The following is a 22,547-nucleotide window of genomic DNA, read 5'->3' on the forward strand; positions in this document are numbered from 1 at the left end:
TTTTAAGTTGCTCTCCCCATGCCATGTTAACAGCAACATTTCACATATTGAAGTACTACTGTGGAATTTTGTTAGTCCGGTTCTTGTATTATTTAGTACTCAGTCCTATAAAAATTTACAATAGTGTTATTTGGTACTGCTAGCTTAAGTACAAATTCTTCTAATATACTGTGAAAAATGATGCATGGTAAATAACCCCATTCCAAGAAAGAAGGGCACACACAAAGCACAAACATGTCATGGTAAGAATACCACACAGGGCAGCAAAAAGCTGCAGCTGATGGGCATTTGGTAACCACATAATTTAGCTCAACAAATTCTATGGTGTACCACTTCCTTTGTTGATAGACCCATAATTTTCAGAGGAGTCTGTTCTTTATGAACTGCTTCAAAAGCTGGACTAAGAATATGTATTTTTCTTTTCTTTTTAAAGAAAAAGAATTTCACCTAACGTTTTGTAGAGCAGAAGAATTAAGTGGGTATGTTTCATATTTATGAACTACTTTACAGCAACTGAACAAATTCTCTATACTATTAGAAATATATACTATTAAAAAGAGCCACCTAGCCAAGTCATATATAACTTAGGGTAATGTACCCTTTACTAGTTGTCAGCTGCAGTCTGAGTTGGATTGAAAAAATTTTCCCTAAGGCATGACTTAGTGAAAAATAAAATTGTGCCTTTCCTAGATTAGATGAAAAGTGTTTGCTGTGTAGGATGGAAAGATCGCACCAAAAGACTCTTTTCCTGTGTGCTCTGTGATGTCCTCCACTGTGGTTCGTCCAAAATATTCAGAAGTTTTAGATTCATTCATGGATATTAAGCTTTTTTATAGAGCTATAATTAAATCTATAAATGTGCAAATGGTGCACTAAGCCTGCAGTGCACTAACTTTAATTTGGCAGGGAATAAAAATAAGATCCTCTTTTCTGAAATGCTAAGCACGCCCCAACTTTTATAAATAGGTTCAGAGCAGCAAAGCCTATCACAAGAAATCCTTTACATTTTCTAACCAATAAAATGTATAGGGAAGCAAAGTGATTGTAATTCATTCTTTATTATGTATTTTTATTAATAAAGTATTGTTACTTAGGGCATGCATAATAACTGAAATAAGTTTGTTTATCACAGTATTACAATGGCAACTCTCTCTGAAACGTGGAATTTTTGCACTGTGAACTGTGTTTACTGCTACTGCAGTCTTGTTTGAGATAAAAATCAGTTCTCCTCTATAAGTCAGGTTTATAAAGCAATCCACCTTCAAAAAGAGCTCAAGAAGATTTTGGCACAAACTGCATTCTTAGCTATAAGTTATGTTACACCAAGAGATGTCACTAGCAAACACAATAGCAAATTTTAGCTGCTGTCTGAATGATACCTGGAAAAGGAATAAAGGAATTCATCATCCAGCAATTATTTAGAAGCCAGACAGTAACTGTGAGTAACAGAAATGTAATTATTGTTTCTAACCTTATTTGTTATTTTTACGGGAAAAAAAAATATAATAATAGCTCCTTTTCCTAAACAGAATCAGTCATGCTTATAATAAAAGGGTTTCATTTAAAACCAGAAGTACACTGGAATGCCAATGCATGAAAGGAAGACAGTCAGTTGTCTGGGTCAGGCCGTGCCAGACTGGTTTGTGGCTGCCAGTCTTTGTTCACCCCCATTCTGCCCATTTAATGGGGGTGAGCACCATAGGAATGGAGTGGAGCATGTGCTCAAGCCTCAACTATTCCTGTTTCAGCTAAAACACCAAACTTCTCACCAAAGCAGATAAAAGGGGACACTGAAGTTTGTCTGCCAACGCTGTTGTTAGCAGTGGGATACATAGCGTGAAGCAGCTATAGCTGCAGCAGTTCCTCCTGGGAGATCACGAATGGAGATTCTGCCTCTCAGGACGCCGTACCCACGGCAGGTGCAGTACAGCATGCAGGAGGTACAGCCTCTGCGTTTTCCACAAGGTGACAGTTTCATGACAGTTTCACCCTTGCTTTGGAACTGCACTGAAGTTCAGACCCACAACTGCCAGTCTGACATCTAATCAACTACACAAATCTAATCTAGCGTTTAACTGCATCATAATCTGATGTATAAATCTGAGAGCATATGTGCATATTCGCTCTGGATGAAAAGACAATTTTGTACTAATAACTCAGAATTAGTTCTAACTGGGTGTAGTAAGTTTCTAGTCTTGCAAAATGCACAGTGGGGTTAACTAACACTTGGCATCCTGCACCTTCCAAAATTTAAGTCAAAATTATTTATGGAAGTTACTGAAGTATGAATCCTTAAGGATGAAAATTTATGCAAAGAGCTCATACAGAAGTGGCACAGTAATATGGGCATTCTGCACTGCTCTGACTGGGCTGACTTAAAGATATTTCAAGTTTTCTGGCAAGGTTAATCCTTCTTCTTGGCAGATTCTCAATTCCTCAGCACCTTGTGTGCAGGGGACTCCTCTCCAACAGGGACTTTCTTATTTATAGTATGTAGTTCAAAGAACACAAGGAACACTTATTTTCACAAGACAGAGATAAATTTATATAGGGACAAAAATGCATTTCCATTATAGCCTTACATTTCAACAGTGCATGACTATTAACATAAATATAAGTCTTTGAACAAAAAGTACAGTAGCATATCACTGGAGTGTCAAAACCCCTTCCCCAGCTTCAGAACCAGGACTTGAACATCAGAATACGGACAGACATCACCAACCAGTGCTGCATTTGAAACAGCAGACTCTGGTGAAAGAACTCCCGGTGCGAATCCCTTCATACAGTTAATTCCCTGAATTTTTTAATCCTTCTACCAACAGCACCCTTCCCCTCCAAAATACAGTGTTATTTGCAACAGTAATTGCACACAAAGTTCTCAATCAGTTAAAAGCCTTCTGTAACTTAGGAGTGTTATTATTCATGCTCTTAACGCCTTGCACATGCAGCAGAAAATGAATGCCACAATGGGGTCACATCAAGTAAAAATCATTTTGGAAAAGTATTTTTCATTGCAAAACATGTCAGTTCTTGTAAACAACAGAGTGCAACTTCATTTGTGCATTCAATCTCATACTAAGCAGAGACAAGAGGCAATAGAAACTGGCAGATGACAGAAGACAAGGAAGTTTAAATCCCATGCCTGACAGCTTGAAAAACAAAGACAGCATCACAGCATAATTATTTGGGCTAGAAAGGACCTCAGGAGGTTACCTAGACCAATCTTCTCCTCAAAGCAGGGTTAACACTGGGTTGAAACCAGCCAAAATATGTTTCAACAAAAATGGACCTTCCTTCTTTAAGCATTTAAACGGAGATCAGCAGCTAATGTGCACCCAGTACAGTGAACTCTTAAACTATGTGCATATTGAACAAGAAAAACTGAGCAACTGGGTAACTAAAATATATACACACAATGTACATGTTTAACCATTTCTTGTAGTCATGTAACTTGAGAAAAAAAACTTTTCATATTAAACCATAGTTGTTTTATGGGAGTGACTTCTAACAAGCATATAGTTCTTGTAAACACAGGCTGCATTGGTTGCAGTGCAAAACTCCTGAACTGTGAACAGACATTGTATTTTCAGCTAGTACTGTGGTAAAACCACATAATCCTCAGAAGCAAGAAACAGTGCAACAATTCATACATCACTCTTTAATTTTTAATTTAGTAATTATTGAATGGTTTCAGAGCAGGCACTACATTATTGCAAACACAATCAAATCCTTAACATAATGTTGAAAAATAACCTCTTCACCTCAGTGTACACACACGCATATACACACACACATAATTTAAAAAAATCTGTACATAAGTTATTTTTCAGAAAGCAACTCAAAGAATTGTACCACACAGAATTAGTTTCTGTACTCTGACACACCACAAATTATAATCCATTTTTTGATGATAGGCTTTAAGGACACAAAACACCATGCAATACTATTTAGTAGAAAATAAACTAAACAGTAAATAAATTTATCTAGTTCGTGCTAAGAGAAAACACATTTTTTTTTAAATAAAACAAATGCTAATTTATGAGAAATCAAAAATATTTATTGTCCTTGAGCTTGAAGAGGAACCAGTTATCTGTGGCTCCTTAAGCTTATCCCCTTAGTAGGTGAGAGTGAGGAGGTGTATGACTATAAAAACCAGGATTCTTCTTATTACTGGCTGCAAAGACGGTTCAGGAAAGGAGTATCCTTGTTGAGTCTGAGTCTGAGAGTCCATCTTCTTGATTAGTGGCCTCGTAATCACCCGCGTTCTCAGCTAATTCAGTGTCTTGATCATCATTACTCTCTGCACTGTAGTCAACTTCTTCAAGGAAGCGAGGCTCATCTTCATCCAAAACATACGTAGTAGGGCTGAAATGAACAAGAGGTTGTTAAAAGCTTTACCTCGAACACAACATTCAGGCCATGCCCCATCCCTATCCCAACATGCAGTAATCTACAACATGACCTCAGGGTAGCAGCGGTTTACCCAAAACTGATTTTTTAATTGCACGTGAAACAACTGAGAGCCAAAAACACATTTGTAGGACCCTGAACTAATTGGTGGATCATACATAACTCGTTATCCAAATGTGCCATGACAAATCAACTATATGTTACAGAATTACACTAATTGCCTGTGCAAACGTTATACAATTATAGCATTACCATAAGTTGTTACAGGACTCAAATGCAGAAACAGTATCTGCTATAAAAAAAAAAAAAAAACATACCACAGTCGGAGAATTTGGGTGGGAAACCTGCGTATTTTACTAAATACTTTTTACTGGAAAGCATTATGAGCAATTATACTGCACATACTGCAGATGACAAATCGAGGCAAGTGTTTCTGGCCTACAACTAAAATTAAGTTGCCATTTGAGTCATAAGATTTATATCTGGTCCTCACATTGTCACGGTCCACAAAATGATCCATGCTTGTAACTAATAGCCTCCAAGAATAAGAGAAGTAATACTTTGAGTGTGAACAAGAGAAAGGTTAATAAGTAACTTTCTGATCATCTCACCTTCCTAAGACAGATGAAAACAAAAGTAAAACCAAATAAACAAACAAAAAAATTAAAAAAGCATGTGTGTTTTCCAGACCAAGTTTTACTACTCTCCCTTGGCACATAAAAAGCTATCTGCTTAAAACCACTCAGTATTGCTAAATATTTCATAAGTTGTTTTATATTCAGATGAAGTCCTAAGAAGGTTTTGTAATGCATTTTACCTAATAATCAACTTACGCAGAACTCAGCCAAAAGAGCATTCTCATAAGAAAAGGCATCAGGTACTTGTATAAATGTTCGCATATTAATTTTGATGAATTTTGTCTTAAGGCACACAGTTTATTGTGGCTGTGGCTTCAAAATTAAAAGGATTAGTCATTCCTTCTTTCTAGTTCTGTTAAGAGCTTAAGTGGATCACCTGAATCTGTAACGCAATCCCTATTCATTGTAAATAAACTTCACACTGTTTTCTTCTACCTATAATACCAATAACATGCTACACTAACATTTTCTGAAGTTGGCAATTAATTCATATTTTGGGAGAACAACAAATAGACAAACTCCTATTCCCAGTTTAGGAAAAAAAAAAAAAGACATAAGACCTAAAATAGTAATAAAACAAACAATCAAAAATTCAATTCAGTTGGAGCCTCTGGATTTACATTTAAAACAATCTGTACCATAGTTCAGTAAACAAGCTATTCGGTGCAAAAGGGAGTACTCCACCAAACTAAATACTTGCAAAGGTTATTTAAATTGCAACTAGGGCAACAACCCGCTATGTTGGTTAAAGAACTGGTGCCAGCTCTTTGAACAAAATTATTTCCATTTAGGAGAGAGACCATGTGAGGAAAACAACCAGTATCTTCACTGAGCTGCCTCTTCATTTCACAGGTGGGCAAACCACTGTACTGTAAGTAAAGATACACACTTCATTTGAAGAACCTGCTGTAGCCCCAGGAAATGTATACAGTTTTTTTGAGCTTTCATTTTGTGACGCTTTATGCCCTAGGCAGTTACTGCCTGCCAAGATTTTCCTTTAAGGGGAGAAAAAAAAAAAAAAAAAAGCCGAAATGTTTCCTTTATTTCAATGAGATAGCACCAAATATATCATATTCCAAAAAATGCACAGTTTTTTGTTTTTTTTTTTTTAGGTCCTGCTTCTAACCACTTAACACAGGTATTGATTTGCTGGGTTTCACATGCAAGGAATCCACACTGCAATTGCAGGATAGATTGTGTAATTCAATTCACAGGAAATGGACCCATTAAATCTGAATGTAGGCCCTATCTAACTAATAATTCTGAATACTGAAACAAAAAACTACAATGGGTTGTGTCAATGACAAATACTTTATTAGCCATTGACAGTGAGATATTAATGCATTACAGTAGGCACTCAGAAAAATTCACATAAGTGAGGTATTATATAGGCTAGTAAAGCTCTCTGAAAAACTTTTACCACTTTTTTTTTTTTTTTTTTTTAAAGTCAATTTCATTGTTTGGAAATTAAGCTTCAATATTTAATCCAGTACAAAAATAAATAAGTAAATAAAGCAACCAACAAGCCTATTTTAAAAAGTAGCAAACAACGAAGCTTATTTTAAGGGGAACACACTGAACTGGACAAACTAGCAAACCACAAAGTTTACCATGTAGAAATGCCTTGTCAGTTCATAGAATATGTCCTGCTGTACACTGTGTTGCAAAACAATCCGTCTGTACTGTTATTTGTCTGCACACAGTACACATCTGTACTGTGTTATTTGTTATGTTTATAAAAATTTATTTCATATAATCACATATGTATGCACACTTCTGGCTTTTAGAAATTCAGCCAGTGTGCAAAGTCTTAACGTTGTTATGTCTGATATATGACAGTTTAGATGTTTGCTCTGGCATGTATACATGCAAAATTCTTGAGGATGCTTTTAGTTGCCATTTCCGGTATAATAAAATCAACATTATAAATTTCATTATTCTAGAAAAGTACCAGTACAACAGATAAACTGATCTCACTCTCAAAACTGCATAGACTTTTAATGTAGAAACTGGCTCCAAAATCTGCCTCATAAGCTTCCTACTGCCCTCCAAAACACAATGTGCCACCACTTCTCAATCATTAATTATTGAAAACAAAAGTTAGGATTAAATATATTGAGATGACTTTTCCCATTTTCCCTTTCTTGAGTCTTTGTTCCTCACAAAATGGTATGCCAGAATGTTTTACATCCAAAGGAAAAACCTGTTGCATACCGCTCACATACATTTGCTTTGCCATGGCTTGTCTTCTTCTAACGTATCAGATGCTAACCTTGGATATTCAACTTTCCATCAGTCTTTATTCTACAGGTTAGCGTGAACCTGCAAACTATAGTTACTGCTTCACTGCTTTACTGAGGCTTGGCTACAAGAAATGTAGACATCCAAACACCTGAAAAAATTTCTTGCTGTTTAATCAAATCCTTCGTTTGCCTCCCCACCGCTCCCCACCCTCAGCATATCTTGTGACAATATACTTTTAGCTGCCATCATGCTGATTCGGTGGGTTTTAATTTCCTAACTTTTCCCTTGGGCTGTTTCTAATTAACTTGCTCAATAATCCCTCTTCCTCTACCCCTATGCCTCCTGCATTTGCTTTTAAAAGGAAACCATTATTTTTCTCAAGTTAACAGAGATTGTTTATCATACAGCCACAGTTTGTAGCCTAATGGATGTTATAATCGGTGTATCTTCTGTGAACTTTTGCAGAGATTTTACTTGAATAACATTTTACGGGTAAAAAGAATAATTCCTAAATGTCAAGTAATATACCTGATATAATTTTTTGGTCCTCATATTTATGAAGAACTTCAATAATATTCCTTTAATATAAAAAAGTGCATTTCCTACATCACCTGCCGTCAAACGCACTGAATTTAGGTATGAACACAGAAACTTACTAAAACATTTATTTTTAACAACAATGCCTATGTTTTTTCTTATTTAAATTAATGCTCCAAACATAAATAAACAAAAATAAACCCATTTTCTAACATGATGTATTTTTTCAAGCTAAAATTTTATTTGTCCCTCAAAGACATACTTGGATTTTTCATTATCCATATGACTCAATTACAGAGAAATTAATCCACAAGCCAGACACAAACACAACCAATTTCAGGCCCATGGAGATAAGCCATTTTCTGAGACTACAGGGGAAGCGCACACATTTAAAAACTTCTGAAGAAAAAATATAAGAAATGTTCTCTGTTGAGCAGTGTAAAGTTGCTGCTGCCTGGGGATTTTGGAAAGGAAGGAGAGAAAAATCTAAGAACTAACAACTTCTTTTAAAATTGCAATACCAGGGGAGGGAAAATTTTTAAGGAACAAAAGAGTCAGGATGTACCACAAAGGAATCATTTATCCATTCCTGTTCCTTGATTTCCCTTTAGGGTCCACATTGTTTTATAGGAATAAGCAAAGCTGCAACAGGAGTGCTGTGCCCTTAAGGAGCTCTTCACCTGTGTGCTGTTCCCAAATCAGTACGGATAGTTTGTGAAGAGAATTTCCAATACTAAAGAGAACAATTACATGTCCAACTCCTTTCTCAACCACGAGTAGCTGTGTATCCAAATCCCATTTAAGTTTTATTTTTCAATATCCCCACTTACAGCATTCCATTATTTCCCTCCACAGTTTAACAAAAAGTAATCTCAACACTTTCTGTGTGGTATCACCCTGAAATACATCTTGTAAAACTCAAAACTGGATTAAATTGGGTGGATTCCACAACTGTTGACTTTAGTACTTTACACCCTAATATTTGGATCACATTACCAAGAATGGAAGAGAAGCGTGAAAAGTGGATCACAGACACACAGAATGGGTGAGGTTGGTGGGGACCTCCAGAGCCCACCTGGCCCAACCCCTGCCCAAGCAGGGCCACCCAGGGCCATGTCCAGGCGGCTTTTGCAGCTCTCCGAGGAGGAGACTGCGCTGCTGATGTGGGCAGCCTGTGCCTGTGTTATAGCCGGTGCCCGGTGCCTCTTGTCCTGGTGCTGGGCACCACTGAGGAGCCTGGCTAAGCCATCCTCTTTGCACCCTCCTCCCTTCAGGTATTTTGTACACATTGATGAGATCCCCCGAGCCTTCTGAAGACAGCTCTCAGGAGAGGAGAGCACCTCAATAGGAGAGGTGCTCCAGTCTCTTCGTTGTCCTTGTGACCCCATATATCTTTTCAAAAAATATATATCTTTTCAAAGATAATATTAATATTGAAATAATATTAATATTGAAAAGATATATCTTTTCAATTTATCCATGTTTCTCTTACACCATCGTTCTGTCTGAGCAAAGCTTATGAGTTATTAAGATGAAGGGAAACAAAATAGCTCAAATTCAGTTCCCTCCTGGCAGCCCACAAAGAGACCCTTTGCAAGAGGATCTCTGTCAGATATTCTCTTGCATGTGCCCCTACCGCTCTGATATATTTTCTCAAATATGACACGGTAAGTGCAGGAAATGGATTTCACAGATGTGTTTTTTTTTCTTCCCCATAGCTCGTATTGGCAGTCTCCTTTTCAACCATTTCCTAGATAGCCAAAAGCATTCCCAAAAGATGCTGTCTGCTTCTCTGCTGTAATTAAATCAAATTAACAAACAAAAATACAACATGTTCTAGAACACACCAATGAGTGTCAAAACAATTAATGAAAGGACTAGAAAAAAAGGTCAAGTTACTGAGCAAGAGATAATTCCAGTAAGTCCTAGCAGTTATGACTGCAGTCATGTGTTTTTGTTTCATTGCATGCAGACCCTATCAAACCTGTCAGCATAACAACTATAATTCTTACTACAAGATCAGTATTACAGTCTAATCTTTTCCATTTGGAAATGGATGGAAACACTGGCAAACTGGTCTGAAATAATTAAAGAAAAATAAAGTGTTTAATTCATCACTTAAAATGTTAAAGTGCACTGCCAGAGGGGAAATAAATCTTCTGACTGCTTTATTTTTCTTAAGTCAAATATGTGTCAGACATGGTTCAAAATGAACTCATGGAAACTGAGCCTACGTGTAATGAAATATCAGAGGTAAATTTTAAAATATTAGCATTTACTTGGCCATTGTAAAAACAACTAGTAAAACCAAGGAGAGCTTGAGAAACCCTCAAAATCATTTGCAAATAAAACTGATGCTTCTGTGTTTACATTTTGACGTTTAAGCTTGGCTGTTTTTCCTTTCAAGCATTAAAACTGTATTGTTTTTTGTTTTTGCAGTAACACCAGTAACATTCAATATATAAAGCAAGTAACTATGATCTTTTTCACTGCTTTACTCTAACGAGGACATTAGAGCTGTAAAAAGCTATTTACTTTTATACTATTTATTCATATTTTTTTAACCTGGATTTTCTGTAAATAGTTTTCCTCAGTCATCACTAACAGTAAGTAATGAGCTGTGAATCACGTAAGCACAAAGAAATCATAAGTAGAATTTTTACTATAATAGAATAAGAATGGAAGTCTGGGCATATGAAGCAAGGAACTGTGTATGACTGACTATCTTCTGGTCCACAATTGCTTCTGAAGAGGCATAGAAACTAGCTTTATAAATTTAACTCAGTAGAGACTCAGTGTAGTTCCAGTGCTCAAGCGAATAAATAAATTAAGCCCAATAAACCAGCTGATAGAGGTTTTTAATATCTTGTCTAGAACAGCTCACAAACACAAAAACTTCACCACTCAGAACACATCAAAGGGCAAATGGCCCACATTTCCCAGATTTGGCATAAAGATTTCAAGAGATGTTAATAAAAATCACTTGTCTAATAGACCTAGAAATAGAACAACATTACAGAAAAATCGATGTGCCTTGACAAGGGCAGGGACTTCTGACCCAAGGCAAAGTAGCCAGCTCCTTACTGTGGAGGGGAAAAAGAAAACTGTACCAGGCAAAGCTTTCATCAAAACAGCAGTAAGGTGTCCTATAGCACAGAAGCCCTCTGTGCTTCAGGTGTAAGAGTACCTGGCAAAAACACCACAAGGTCACTGATGTTCCAGTATTGTCAGACTGATTAAGTGGGAAAAGGAGAGCTCAAGACTTGGCTGAGTCTCATTATGAGGTGTCACTGGGAGCTGGTATTCATTGTACCTATGGCAATTAGGTAGAGCCTTCTAGACAGACCTTTTGGAGCACGCACCTGCCCACCCACGATGACAAAAAAAAGTTATGATTAAGAAATTTACAAGAATAACACCTTGAGGCAATGGCCAGTGTTCTTTTTCACTGTACAACAGAAATGCAAAACTGCCTTGAAAACTACTTCACCAGTTGCTTTAAAAAAAAAAAAAAAAAGCTTGAAGAGAAGTGAAAGTTATGAAAGACCTGTGGAAAATCTGTTCTGAACCACACTTTTCTTCAGCACTTAAAAATCTAAATGTTCCTCACTCAGGAGAAGGGGCTCCCACTTGCGACAATCCAATTTTATTTTTGAGGAGTTGCTATCTGATCACTACCTGTCTACCAAGCCCTCAAGCAATCCCTGAGACAAAATTAAAAAAAAAAAAAAAAAAAAGACTATTTTGTTACAATTTATTTTAAACTAAATCTAGACCAGAAGAACATGGTATCTCCATGGTCTCACGAAAAAGCTGAACTTTAACTACACCCTGTTTCACAAAGTGTTTCAGTTCTAAATATGAGTACCTGCAAGTATATAACTACAGAGACTTCGTCTGTGAGTATCATCACTGATAAACAGTACAGGTTTTTGAACTTTCTGCTGAAATACGTAGTGAGTGCTGCAGAAGATTGGAAACTTGGACTTCATGCTAATCCCCTTAGCAAAGGATGAGAGAAGATGATGTGAAAACATACATAATAAGGTACTTTTATAGCTAATAGTGGTGGAGGTACTGTGAACAGAATTATATCATCTTCCTTATACAAAAACCACGTATTTACATGGCTTCTATAGCACAAAGCACAGATATCAAAAAAAAAAAAAAAAGAAAAAAAAAGGAGTGAACCCAGCCACCCAGGTAGTAATTTCCTAATACTGTGGGGTTTGTTTATCTCAGAAGAGTACCAGAATTATAATTACAAAAAAACAGTCATTTTTTTCTAGATTTACTAAATGAACGTTTTTGCCAGTTTAGCTGTTACATACTTAAATATTTTTCACTGGTTTTAATTAGAGATAATTGCTTAGGTAACATTGATGAAGCAAATCTGTTTGATGATGCATCAGCAAATTCAGGAAAATCAGTGGCTGAATAAGGCTGCTGTAGGAAAATTCACATTTGAAAGAAACAGTGTGATATTAGGTTGATGTTCTAGTAACACCACAGACAGCCATACAATTTAAACTTTTCTCTGAAAAAGATTTCCTGTCAAGTGTCCAATTCCACTCCCATTTTTTTAAGTAAAAAGCATTTCTGCTGAATTCAGTCAAGTAAGTCTGTACATGAAAAGTAACTTGATAGTTATAATTGTTAAGAAAGTGTCCAAACACAAAGTCAGCTACAAATAAACAACGTATTTCATTCTTGATGTTATGGTTTCAAGATACATTCTTGGAAACCACACATTTGATTTTTTTCAGCACAGATTCTTACGCAGGCATATGCTATTGGTAAATGACCACTCAGAGAGTAAGGTACTTAATTTCTCAGTTCACGCTACACAGTTTCCTGTTAGTGTCATTAACATGAATCAACATTTAATAGGTTAAAAAAACAAAGCCATCACACACTAGAAAAATCTAAAGTGTTGTTAACGGATTTCTCCAATAAAGCTTAACACTTTTTATGTTAATGTTCTTTACCTGATAGAAGTTTTAACTCTAACATGCACAGAATCTGATCTTTTTTCCATTGCCTTCATTTCTTTCCTGCAGTAGCAGTTGGCTATTGCCATTCACTGTCTGTAGCTGTGTAATACCTAAAGGTCATGACTGGGGAAAATTTTGTTTTTAAAATGATTTCTAAATAAAAGCTCACTTTTAAAACGTTCAATGAAGTTCTTAAATGATCTCTCCCCAATATAAAGTTTTGTCTAACAGCACAATTACTTTTGGATTTTCATGACGTGGTCCACTGGAATGGAGCCTGAACCTTTGTGGGTTTTGGATGTTTTGGGTTTTGTTGTTTTTTAAGTTCCTTAGTACCAGTTATCTTTCTTACACAAACGGATTATAAACAGTTCTGTGTACAGCCTCGTCAACTTTCTTATAAGCATCATGTTATTTTTCAACTCTGCTCACATGTGCCAACCTACACTGCATTTGTGCAGTAGCGAGTCTTTTATTAGTGCTTTCAGAAAATCCAGAATAAAGCAGCCCTCATAACCCTTGTTCTCACCAACAAAATATAAATCATGTCAGGGGCAGCTTTTCCCCTGCTCCAGTGTAGTCTTTACATGCAATTAATTTTGGTACACAATAGCTTTGTTTGTTTGTTTTTAAGAGCTAACTTGATTAAAGCAGTATTTTAGCTTAGAAAGAAGTTTGAACTGTGTATCCATAACCATATCTTTCTCTTCAGGATTTGCTTTATTTCTTAGCATCAAAACAAGCCACCTTCCTGCTTTCTCTTTTTTTTCATCTAACATTGATCAAGTATTCTATCAAACAGAAAGCAGTAACAACCTTTTACTGACTGGAGGCACTTTCACACCCTGTCATGAACAATGCACTTTAAAAGTACAAGATGGAAGAACTGTAAATCCAAAGGATTATACTTATGCTTGTACATACTCTCAAAGGAAGTTATCAATATATGTGCAGACTAACTTTGGCAAACCTATTGCAGAATTAGGACCATAGCAATCAGCTTTACTGTGAAACTTAGCCTCACTGAAACCGGAAAATCTCAGCAAATGATTGTGCTGATTGAATTGCATTTCTGAACTTTCAGAAACGCAATTCAAAGAAAACACTAATTCTGCTCTTACCTTATGGTAACATCTAGCACAAGCATTTAATCCAGACAATAGTTCTCTAATTCTTCAACGCAATCACACCTAACTTGTTCTACTGTTTGAGGATCAATTAAAAGCAGAATGGTGAAAGCATAACCAAATTGTTTTTTCCTATTCTGATGCTTACGTGTTTCGGATGTTTCTTTAGCTCTCTGCCGGAAACTATGGGGACTGACTCATGTATGACATTTCTCATTTCAACAGGTGTTAAGGTCAGTCCGCCCTGAATAACGTTAATGAACTGCAAAAACCAGCCCATGTTTTTTTTTTTTTTTTTTTTTCTAAAACAGACAGTACCTATCTGTGAACTAACACTCTAACTTTTTATAGAGAGATAAAGTTACATAAAGGTTCATCATCTGAGGCACCGGTTGATGTAAAGTTATGTGGAAATCTGGGGCTGTTCTCCAATGCCACCCCGATAATTAGTCACTCACAAATACATCTTTGTTCAAAATACCACAATTTGATGCTTAGTATTTCAAAGAGATGCATCTATACTGAAGCTTGGTTCTAATAAAACTGACAATGATACAACACTTCTGGATGAGAAAATATTATATGGTTTCCTTAACATATACTAGGTGCAAATAAAAAACAAACTGTTCTTGGAAGTTTGCACTCAAGGCTGTAATGTAAGAAAGGCTCCAAGTGATAAAGAGCACCTCTCCTTGTTGTGTCTGACCATTCAGTCAGAAACTTGTCATCAGTGCCCTCCAGGAACCTCCCAGATTGCTTACGATCTTCTGTGTTGTTCCTCCATCAACATCAGGCATGGCTGAAGCCCCCCATGAGGAGCAGGGTCTGCAAATGTGAGGCTACTTCTAGCTGTCAGTAGAAGTCCTCCCCTACTTGCTGCCTGGTCAGGTGGGCTATAGCAGAAACCCACTACGATGTCACCCACAGTGGTCTGCTCTTTAATCCTCACCCATAAACTCTCAGTTGGCTCCTCACCCTTGCCCAGGCAGAGCTCCATGCATCCGGGTGTCCTCTCACAAAAAGGACTTCCCCAACTTGCCTCCAGATACCTAGCTTTCCTGCACAACCTGTACCCCTCAGCTGCAGAACTGCACTTATGGGAGCTATCCCACCACATCTCCATGATCCCAACAACATGACAGAATTGCAACCACACACAGACCTTTAATTCACTATTTTTATTCCCTGTGCTGTGTGCATTAGTATGCAGACACTGCAGAGAGGCACCCCCAGCATGATAATTTTCCAGAAATGCTCTGTGACTTTTCCCCCCCCCATAATTATATAAAACAATGCTTGAAAAAAAGAGATTCAAAGTTACTCTTCACTAATCCGTATCTATGCATATTAGACATATTTTAAGCATGGTACTTCCTGAAGTTACCCACAGCCTCTTCAGTGTATACCTCTGCATTCAGGCAATTCAGCTATGCCCACCCTTATTCTGGACTGAAGTCTGTCCATACCTTTCTTAAACTCCTATGGAGACCGTGCAGCTTTCCCAGTTGATCTATCTGAAAACTTCATTTTTGCTTGCCATACATATATATGTGAGTGTGTATCTATCTATCTATATATATATACATAGCATAGACTGTAGGTAATATATATATCTTCTCCTTTCAAATTTAAGGCCATTACTTCTGATCCTGTCTTCTCTAGACAGCATAGATTCCTTGCATTTAGCTTTTTATGTTTGAAAACAGCTCTCATATTTCCTCCTCCTCCAGCTCTGAGTTTTCCCTTTTCATTTTGATAAAGGCCTTGTGAGGAAAATTATAATCAAAACAATTCATTTTACTTGCTGTAGTAAGACTTCCTGTATACTAAAGTTGGAACTCTATCTGGAATCCCGTCCTAGAAGCTTTGCAGTGTAGAACATTTCCCTTTGCTCCACATTTTAATATCATGGAGTCTATCTGAGGTGCACTATGGAATCTCTTCAAGCCTCAATACTGGAACTGAACATCACCCCTACCTTCCACAGGGTACCACAGATGTTCTCCCATATTTCTGCTAGTTCTGCACAGTCTACAGACAAATTCCTCATTAGTGTAGCTTCAAAAGTCTTAGGCACCTTATTATTTTAGTTCCACAAAAGCAAAAATAAGTTCTTTTTTTTTTTTTACCCCAACCTTCCCCAGCTGGAGATATAGCCAAGGACACTGTAAAACTATTTTTGGCTTAAAGTATGCTAAGTGATAACATATTATATAGCACACAAATCTTATTCTTTTCCAAACTCATCTAATACTTTTCTTAAATTTGTAATTCTACATTATTTCATCTCCAACCATATTTTCAGAAAGAGTTGTTTACACATTTGAAATAATTTGTTTCCTGTGTATCTCCAATTACCACATACACGTGGATACTAAGTGATTACGTGCATGGAAACATATAACAATACGTGTGTTTTTTCAACCCTATCTAAGGCTTTAACAGTTTGACAACATAATAAGCTAGCTACTGAACAGGTACAATGCACTTTGTGTCACAAACCTTATTTCATTTGTTTCAAATTCTTAAACTACTCTTATGTATCTGTACCAGAGGAAAACATATTTGGAAGAAAAATTTACAGTTCCTACAGTAATTTTCAACTTATATAGTTCAAGTCTGTCCAAATAAATTTTTAATACTGTGTTCAGTAATAAAATTAAAAAAAACTGCTCTGAGAAAGAGACAATTGAGACTTAGGGTTTCACTGCATATAATAACTCCCCGATAACATTAAAATTTATACTAGCAACAACAAATGTTAACATACAGTCTCATACAGTCTGACTTTATTACTACTTTCTTTAAAAGTTTGAAGCAATTGAATTAACAAGATAGCGTAAGAGTAATCTGAGTATATTGAAAAACTAAGTGTCACAACACATCAACATTCTTTCTGAAGAGTGAAATAACATTTTTTGAGAGAATCTTCACTTAACTTGAGAAATAAACTTTTTTACCTGAAAAAAAAAAAAAAAGGAAATATAATAAATGTGTACTACCTTGTCACTTTACAGCTTGACTCAATCAACTCATTTTCAATATCCAGCAGACTAGAAGGTAGGTTGTATTCCAAAGGTGACGCCATTCTTTTTAAACGCAGTAAGCCAACACAGAACTTGGCTCCCATCTCCTCCAGTTCTCTTGTCCCTATCTGCAATCCCTAATTTAAAAATAAGATTTAAAAAATATAAAATAGGTACATGCAGATAAACCCACACATACTGCACAATTATTATTTACAACACATTTAAGAACTGCAGAGTAAATGCTTAGCACAAGTATCAGGAACAAAACAAAACAGACAATAACAACTTGAGTCTTCTAAGGGGAAACAGACATTTCTGGACACTTCTGCATTTCTTCAGAGCTTCCTATTTAACACGACTAGCACATCAATATTAGAAGAACTTTTACCCATTTACATTGGAAGAGAGAGATTAGATACTATGTCCAAGTTTGTAAGTCTAAATTATTTATAAAAGTTGAGATAAAATTTAAAAAAATTAATTTCAAATAAGAGTATCTCAAATACAAGATTTTTCAAACAAAAGTCCTTTCAAAATGAGTAAATTCACACTTCGACCATGATCAACTTCATTGATATATTCTAACACATAAATGAGAATTTAAAATAATGTTAATCCTTAACATAAACAAGTATATCTTCCCCTCCTATGAGTTAGAGGTTACATGTTAATTCTGAAAGCATTTATTCACACATTTATTAAATAAAAAAGACAAACATAGAATTGAAATACCAAAGGCCACAGTTTTCTAACTTGAATAAGATATTTTCTTCTGTGAAGAGGTAGAATTTATGTTTTTCTCCAAGACCACATGTGACATGCCCCATCAGATTATAGACTTAGTGAGCAATGCTTTATGTAAGGACAGAACCTCTGACCTCAACTCTTTTACAAAAAGAGAACAGTATTACAGAGTCATCCTCAAAAATTACAGAATTGGCCATTACTGAACTATATATACAATAACATATTCAGTGTCACAACCTAACTCAATATTCCCTCTGCAACTTCTTATTCTCAGGAGAATATAAGGAAGAGTTTAGTTTGTTTCTTCTAAGCCTCTTAAAGAAATGGGTAGTTAAAAAGAAGCTTTGACAAAACAAGCAGGAAAGCAGACGAACCAGGAAACAGTGGCAAGCTCTCACCCAGGAGGAAAATGTATGAAGCAAAAAGAACAGAGAATCCTTTTTTTTTTTTTAACCTAAAAGCTAGAGCACAAGCTTTATATGTTGCCACACTGATGCTGTAGTTTAAAATGCAAGGCTCAGAAGAATTGTATTTCTGTTTGCACATACTTCACATACTTCTGTTTTGACTGTATGCAAACTTAAATGGAAAGCTTGAATTTATTTTTCTTGCAGTTTCTCTTTTCATCAGTAGTCTTCATAAACAAGGTGCCTTTTAGTAACAAGAAAACTAAAGCAATACCTACTATTCTATAAAAGTGTCATCCTCCTGTCAAATGGCACAGAAACCTGTTATCAGTGAACAAGAATTGGATACTAAGTATTATTGTTAATAATAATACTACTTACCTCTTTTATAATGCTTTTGTGCTGTAGGTTTCAAAGCACTTTATTAATAAAGGAAGAATTATCCTCATTTTATTGATGGAGAAATGGAGGCAGAGAGGGCTGAAGCGATTTGCACAGTGTCTCACAGCATGTCACTGACCCCGCTGGGAACAGAAATCAGTTCTCCTCACTCCCAGTGCAGTACCTTATCCACAGAGGCCAAATTTTTGTTTTTGTTTTGTTATCTGTTTGCACATCTGTAACATTCGAAGACCCCAATCATAGCTGGGGCTCCACTACGCTAATCACAGGAAGACACAGTCCCTGCCCCAAAAAGATTAAAATAACATTAAGGACAAGAGGCAACAAGTATGCAGAAGAGGAAGGAGAAGTGTAACAGTAATCTCACTGTTACAAAGATTACTAAGGTGCACAACTGGATGTTCAGAAACTTTTCCGATCATTGTCTACATCTGTTGCTGAAGAAGATACAGTTAGTTGGCAGACTCCTTACAGGGAGTATCAGAGGAGTGGCGGTTTAAGTTGACAAGAGTATAGTATGAAATAAAGTGCAAAGACAATTGTTAGAAAGATAAATAGCGTGTGCATATTCCATGGCTGCTATTTTCAGCACAGCAGAAACAGTACATAACTAAAGAGAAATCTAAATGGATCAAATAGGAGATGGGTAACTGTGAACCAAGCAAGACTCCGAACATGCTATACTGAAGAGTCTATAGGCTTGAAGTAAAAGCCTAAGCTAAAGTCTAGGTTTGCTTTTATCTTTTCTTTGATCAGCAGAGAATGCAGTAACACATACTTGTCAAATATAAAACTTCTTAATCCACTCTTAATGATCCATCAGAAAATTCTCTTACATTCCATGAAACAAGGGACCCAAAGTCTGCTTCAAGACATTGTAATTGCACTGAAGAACTGAGATGAAGTTCACTTTTGCTGAAGCTTTGAATGTACTCCGTTTCTTGATCTTCCAAATACCTTCAACTATTACTCTAATACCTTCAACTGTGGCCCAATTAAGTTTCTTATATGTTACAAACATTGCTGTTAAGCACAATTTAGCCATCTCAAGGTAGCTTTAAAAAAAAAAAAAAAAAAGAAAGATGCTTGGAATTTTGGCTGTTTGAAATTCTGAATTTTTTTCCTTTATATTTTACACAATCATTATCCTATACAGCAGACAGTAATATTTTTTACAGCTGATTGGTGTCTTCCTTACTAAGTATGGCATGTAAATGGCTTCATATTTCTTCTCAGCAATGGACTCTCCTACCCGAAAACAAAGACATGTGACAGAAGGTGCAACAGGCTGCCACCTTAAGTTGAGACAAATCTTCCTGTAATATGTATTTAAATAGAAAAGTTGTACTAAGATTTGGAGAAAGTAGGGCTTACAAAGATGTGATCATTTTTGTGAATTCGAAGTGTAGAGATGGAATGATCATGGTAACTTTGTTTGTTGACCAAATCCTTGTTTTAGACTCTTGAAGTCTTCTTTTCTGTGCATTGTAAAATTTCCAAGCAACAAAGCCTTCTCAATTAACTTAAAAATTAAGTCATACTGCCAAACTCATTAATCTCTGAGCAGGAAAGGAACAGATTTCCTAGTTAAATTACTGTTCAACATTTAGGTTTAGTAACAAAATTTTTGTTTTATCTGGAATCTTAACTATCCTTCATAGATTACTGAGCAACTTTTCACCTCATCTTTTTTGTTTTCGTATCTTGAATCACAGATTGATAAACCGTATTTGCAGCACTGATTTTCAATGTGTTACAAAAACAACACACAAGCAGTTCAAGTGAGTTTGCTTCCAGAGATAACTGGCCCAGCAATCCTAATTGAAAACTTCAGTTAAACAACTTCCTTCCTGTCTGTACGCAGTCTAGCATCACCACTGTCCAAGCAAAATTAAAAGTAATAAGAAGTGATGTCCAACTTTGGCAGAGAGTCATAATTTCTTTCAAAAAGAACAAAATTTTTTAGTAATCTTCTTTGTGCTTTGACAAAATTCAGTGATGACAGTAAGCCAGGAGAGTAGAAAAGCGCTTCAGACCTTTAAACAGCACACAGTCCCTCAGATCTGAACTGTCATGTCTTTTGGGGTGGCAAGCAGGAGAGAAGAGAATTTCAACAGCTTAACTCAGTTTTGTGTTTTGAAATAACATATGAAATATGAAAACAAATTTATATCACAAGTCCATTCATGGAGTTGCTGGCTTCACTTCCTCCATAGAAAAAAGGCCCAGTCTCTTCTCTCTTTGACAGTCTCCTTGCAGAAATGTTGCTCTTTCCTTTTTCTGTCTAGTAACTTAGGCCTTTGAGACAAATTTCATTACTTAACCTGAGCATTATCATAGTGAAGAAACAATGAAGGTTCTTCCTGTATGACAAAGAATGACTAAGACCCCATGAACTGTTTCATTCCAAACAAAATAAGTGGCAGAACAGCAATTCAATCTCATCAACTTGTTTATAGCATGTAGGAGAATGCTTTTCCCTTTAGAGTAACTGATTTTTCCACAATTCAGCCATTTCTTCCTCCCTCACTGAAGGGCTTTGCAACGTAAGCATCTCAAAAGTTTGTCCACAAAACATCTCTATTCACCTTTCAATAAGAACTTTCTGTAGGAGCACTGTGAAGGCCATGAATGTTGATGTTTATGAGAATATTCTGGAAGTTTCAAACTAGCTGGATAGGTTATTTTTTAAAACCCCATTATGTCAACATCTGAGGAACAAAGAAAATTGTAATGGAATATTCTGACAATAACAGGAATGCTTGTTGTTAATTGACAAAATTAATGCATTCATTCAGTAGTTACAGACCTACTAAAATTCCTGCTAAAATATCTTCCTGCTGTCTGAAAAGATAAGCATGGGTAAATATACCTCATTACACCCTTTTTTCTCCTCCTCCTTCTTTGTCCCAGCCTTCTGGTTCTCATTTTGTCAAGCACCTTATCTGAGGCTTCTGGTCACATTTTCTTGAGTAGAAAAGAGTTTAGCCTTTTAAACTCCGTTTTGAAGCAGAGGAAGATGTGACTTCTCTGAACGTTCACTTTACAAACTTTCTTCAACTTTTAGCCACAATTAACCCAGTGATGGAAGCTGAAGATCTGATGTTAGGATTTTTACTTTTTTTTCTTTTCTTCCTACAAAGGTTTTTCCTTATGATGTAAGTTTTCTACTAGTGAGGGGGGTCACTTTTTGTTTTAAAAAATCCATCCCTATTAATGGTTTGAAGGACACAACTTGAAAAAAAGCTTTAAGTCTAGAAATGAAACAGCTATGATGAGTTTACCTAAAGATACACACTTAATAGTGTTGTTAAGACAATATGAAAGTGTTTCGCTTCCTAAGTTTATTTCTCGATCTACAAAAATTCTGTACTAAATACTTTCTGAAGAACCAAGAACTGTCATGGCGAAGTCTAAAACTGCCACATGTGAAGGATTTTTTTTATTCTAGTATTGGCATTTATTACCACCCAATCTGAATAATCTACTGGAAAGAATAGTTCTCTGAATTTTTTAATTACATGCATTCATTTGTGCTATAAGCAATAATTAACAGTAAGCTTGTTAAAACAGCCCATAAGCATAGCATACAATGATGTGTTTTAAGTGACAGACAAAGACTGTTATGCAACTTGTAATATTGCAAATAATGTCATTTCACCAACTTTACAGAACAGAGATCTTAGAGCAGTTTTAGAAGTCTAAGGTAAGCAAGCAAGCAAGTGGGGTTATAGACCAGGATACCAATGCAAATGGTAGAAATTATAAAGCAAGAGCAGTTTTAACTGATACACTTTCTTACCTTGTATTTACCCTGGTCACATCCACATAATGTGCTTTCCATGGTGTAGCTCCTCTGTACTCCAATCTCTCTCCAAACAACAACTCGTGCTGTTGACTCCTTGGACTTTTCCACTACAAAGCTGCAGCTGCCCATACAGAATGCTGGTGCAGTTTGACTCAGGATCTTAGGGAGTGTCTGCAAGACAATAATCCGAAAGAGAAGGTGATT

The 22,547-nt window shown here is 36.2% G+C and overlaps 1 protein-coding gene across 12 annotated transcripts in view; it reads right to left on the reverse strand.

Moving 5' to 3' along the window:
- Positions 1 to 3,456: 3,456 nt before the first annotated feature.
- AGTPBP1 (ATP/GTP binding carboxypeptidase 1) overlaps positions 3,457 to 22,547 on the reverse strand; it is a 64,977-nt gene continuing 45,886 nt past the window's right edge. For 8 of the 12 annotated variants that reach the window (XM_072031545.1, XM_072031544.1, XM_038171467.2 and 5 more), the window contains 3 exons: positions 22,338 to 22,514; positions 16,953 to 17,113; positions 3,457 to 4,365 (listed from right to left, as the gene is read on the reverse strand). In XM_072031545.1, coding sequence (XP_071887646.1) covers positions 4,188 to 4,365; positions 16,953 to 17,113; positions 22,338 to 22,514 — 516 coding nt within the window. In that variant the 3' untranslated portion in view covers positions 3,457 to 4,187. Of the gene's footprint in view, positions 4,366 to 16,952; positions 17,114 to 17,140; positions 18,455 to 18,514; positions 18,818 to 22,337; positions 22,515 to 22,547 lie in introns of those variants that run through there. The other 4 variants (XR_011805990.1, XR_011805989.1, XM_038171475.2 and 1 more) reach the window with 4 other exon arrangements.

The sequence above is a fragment of the Anas platyrhynchos genome, chromosome Z, assembly GCF_047663525.1.
Source record: "Anas platyrhynchos isolate ZD024472 breed Pekin duck chromosome Z, IASCAAS_PekinDuck_T2T, whole genome shotgun sequence".
NCBI lineage: Eukaryota > Metazoa > Chordata > Aves > Anseriformes > Anatidae > Anas > Anas platyrhynchos.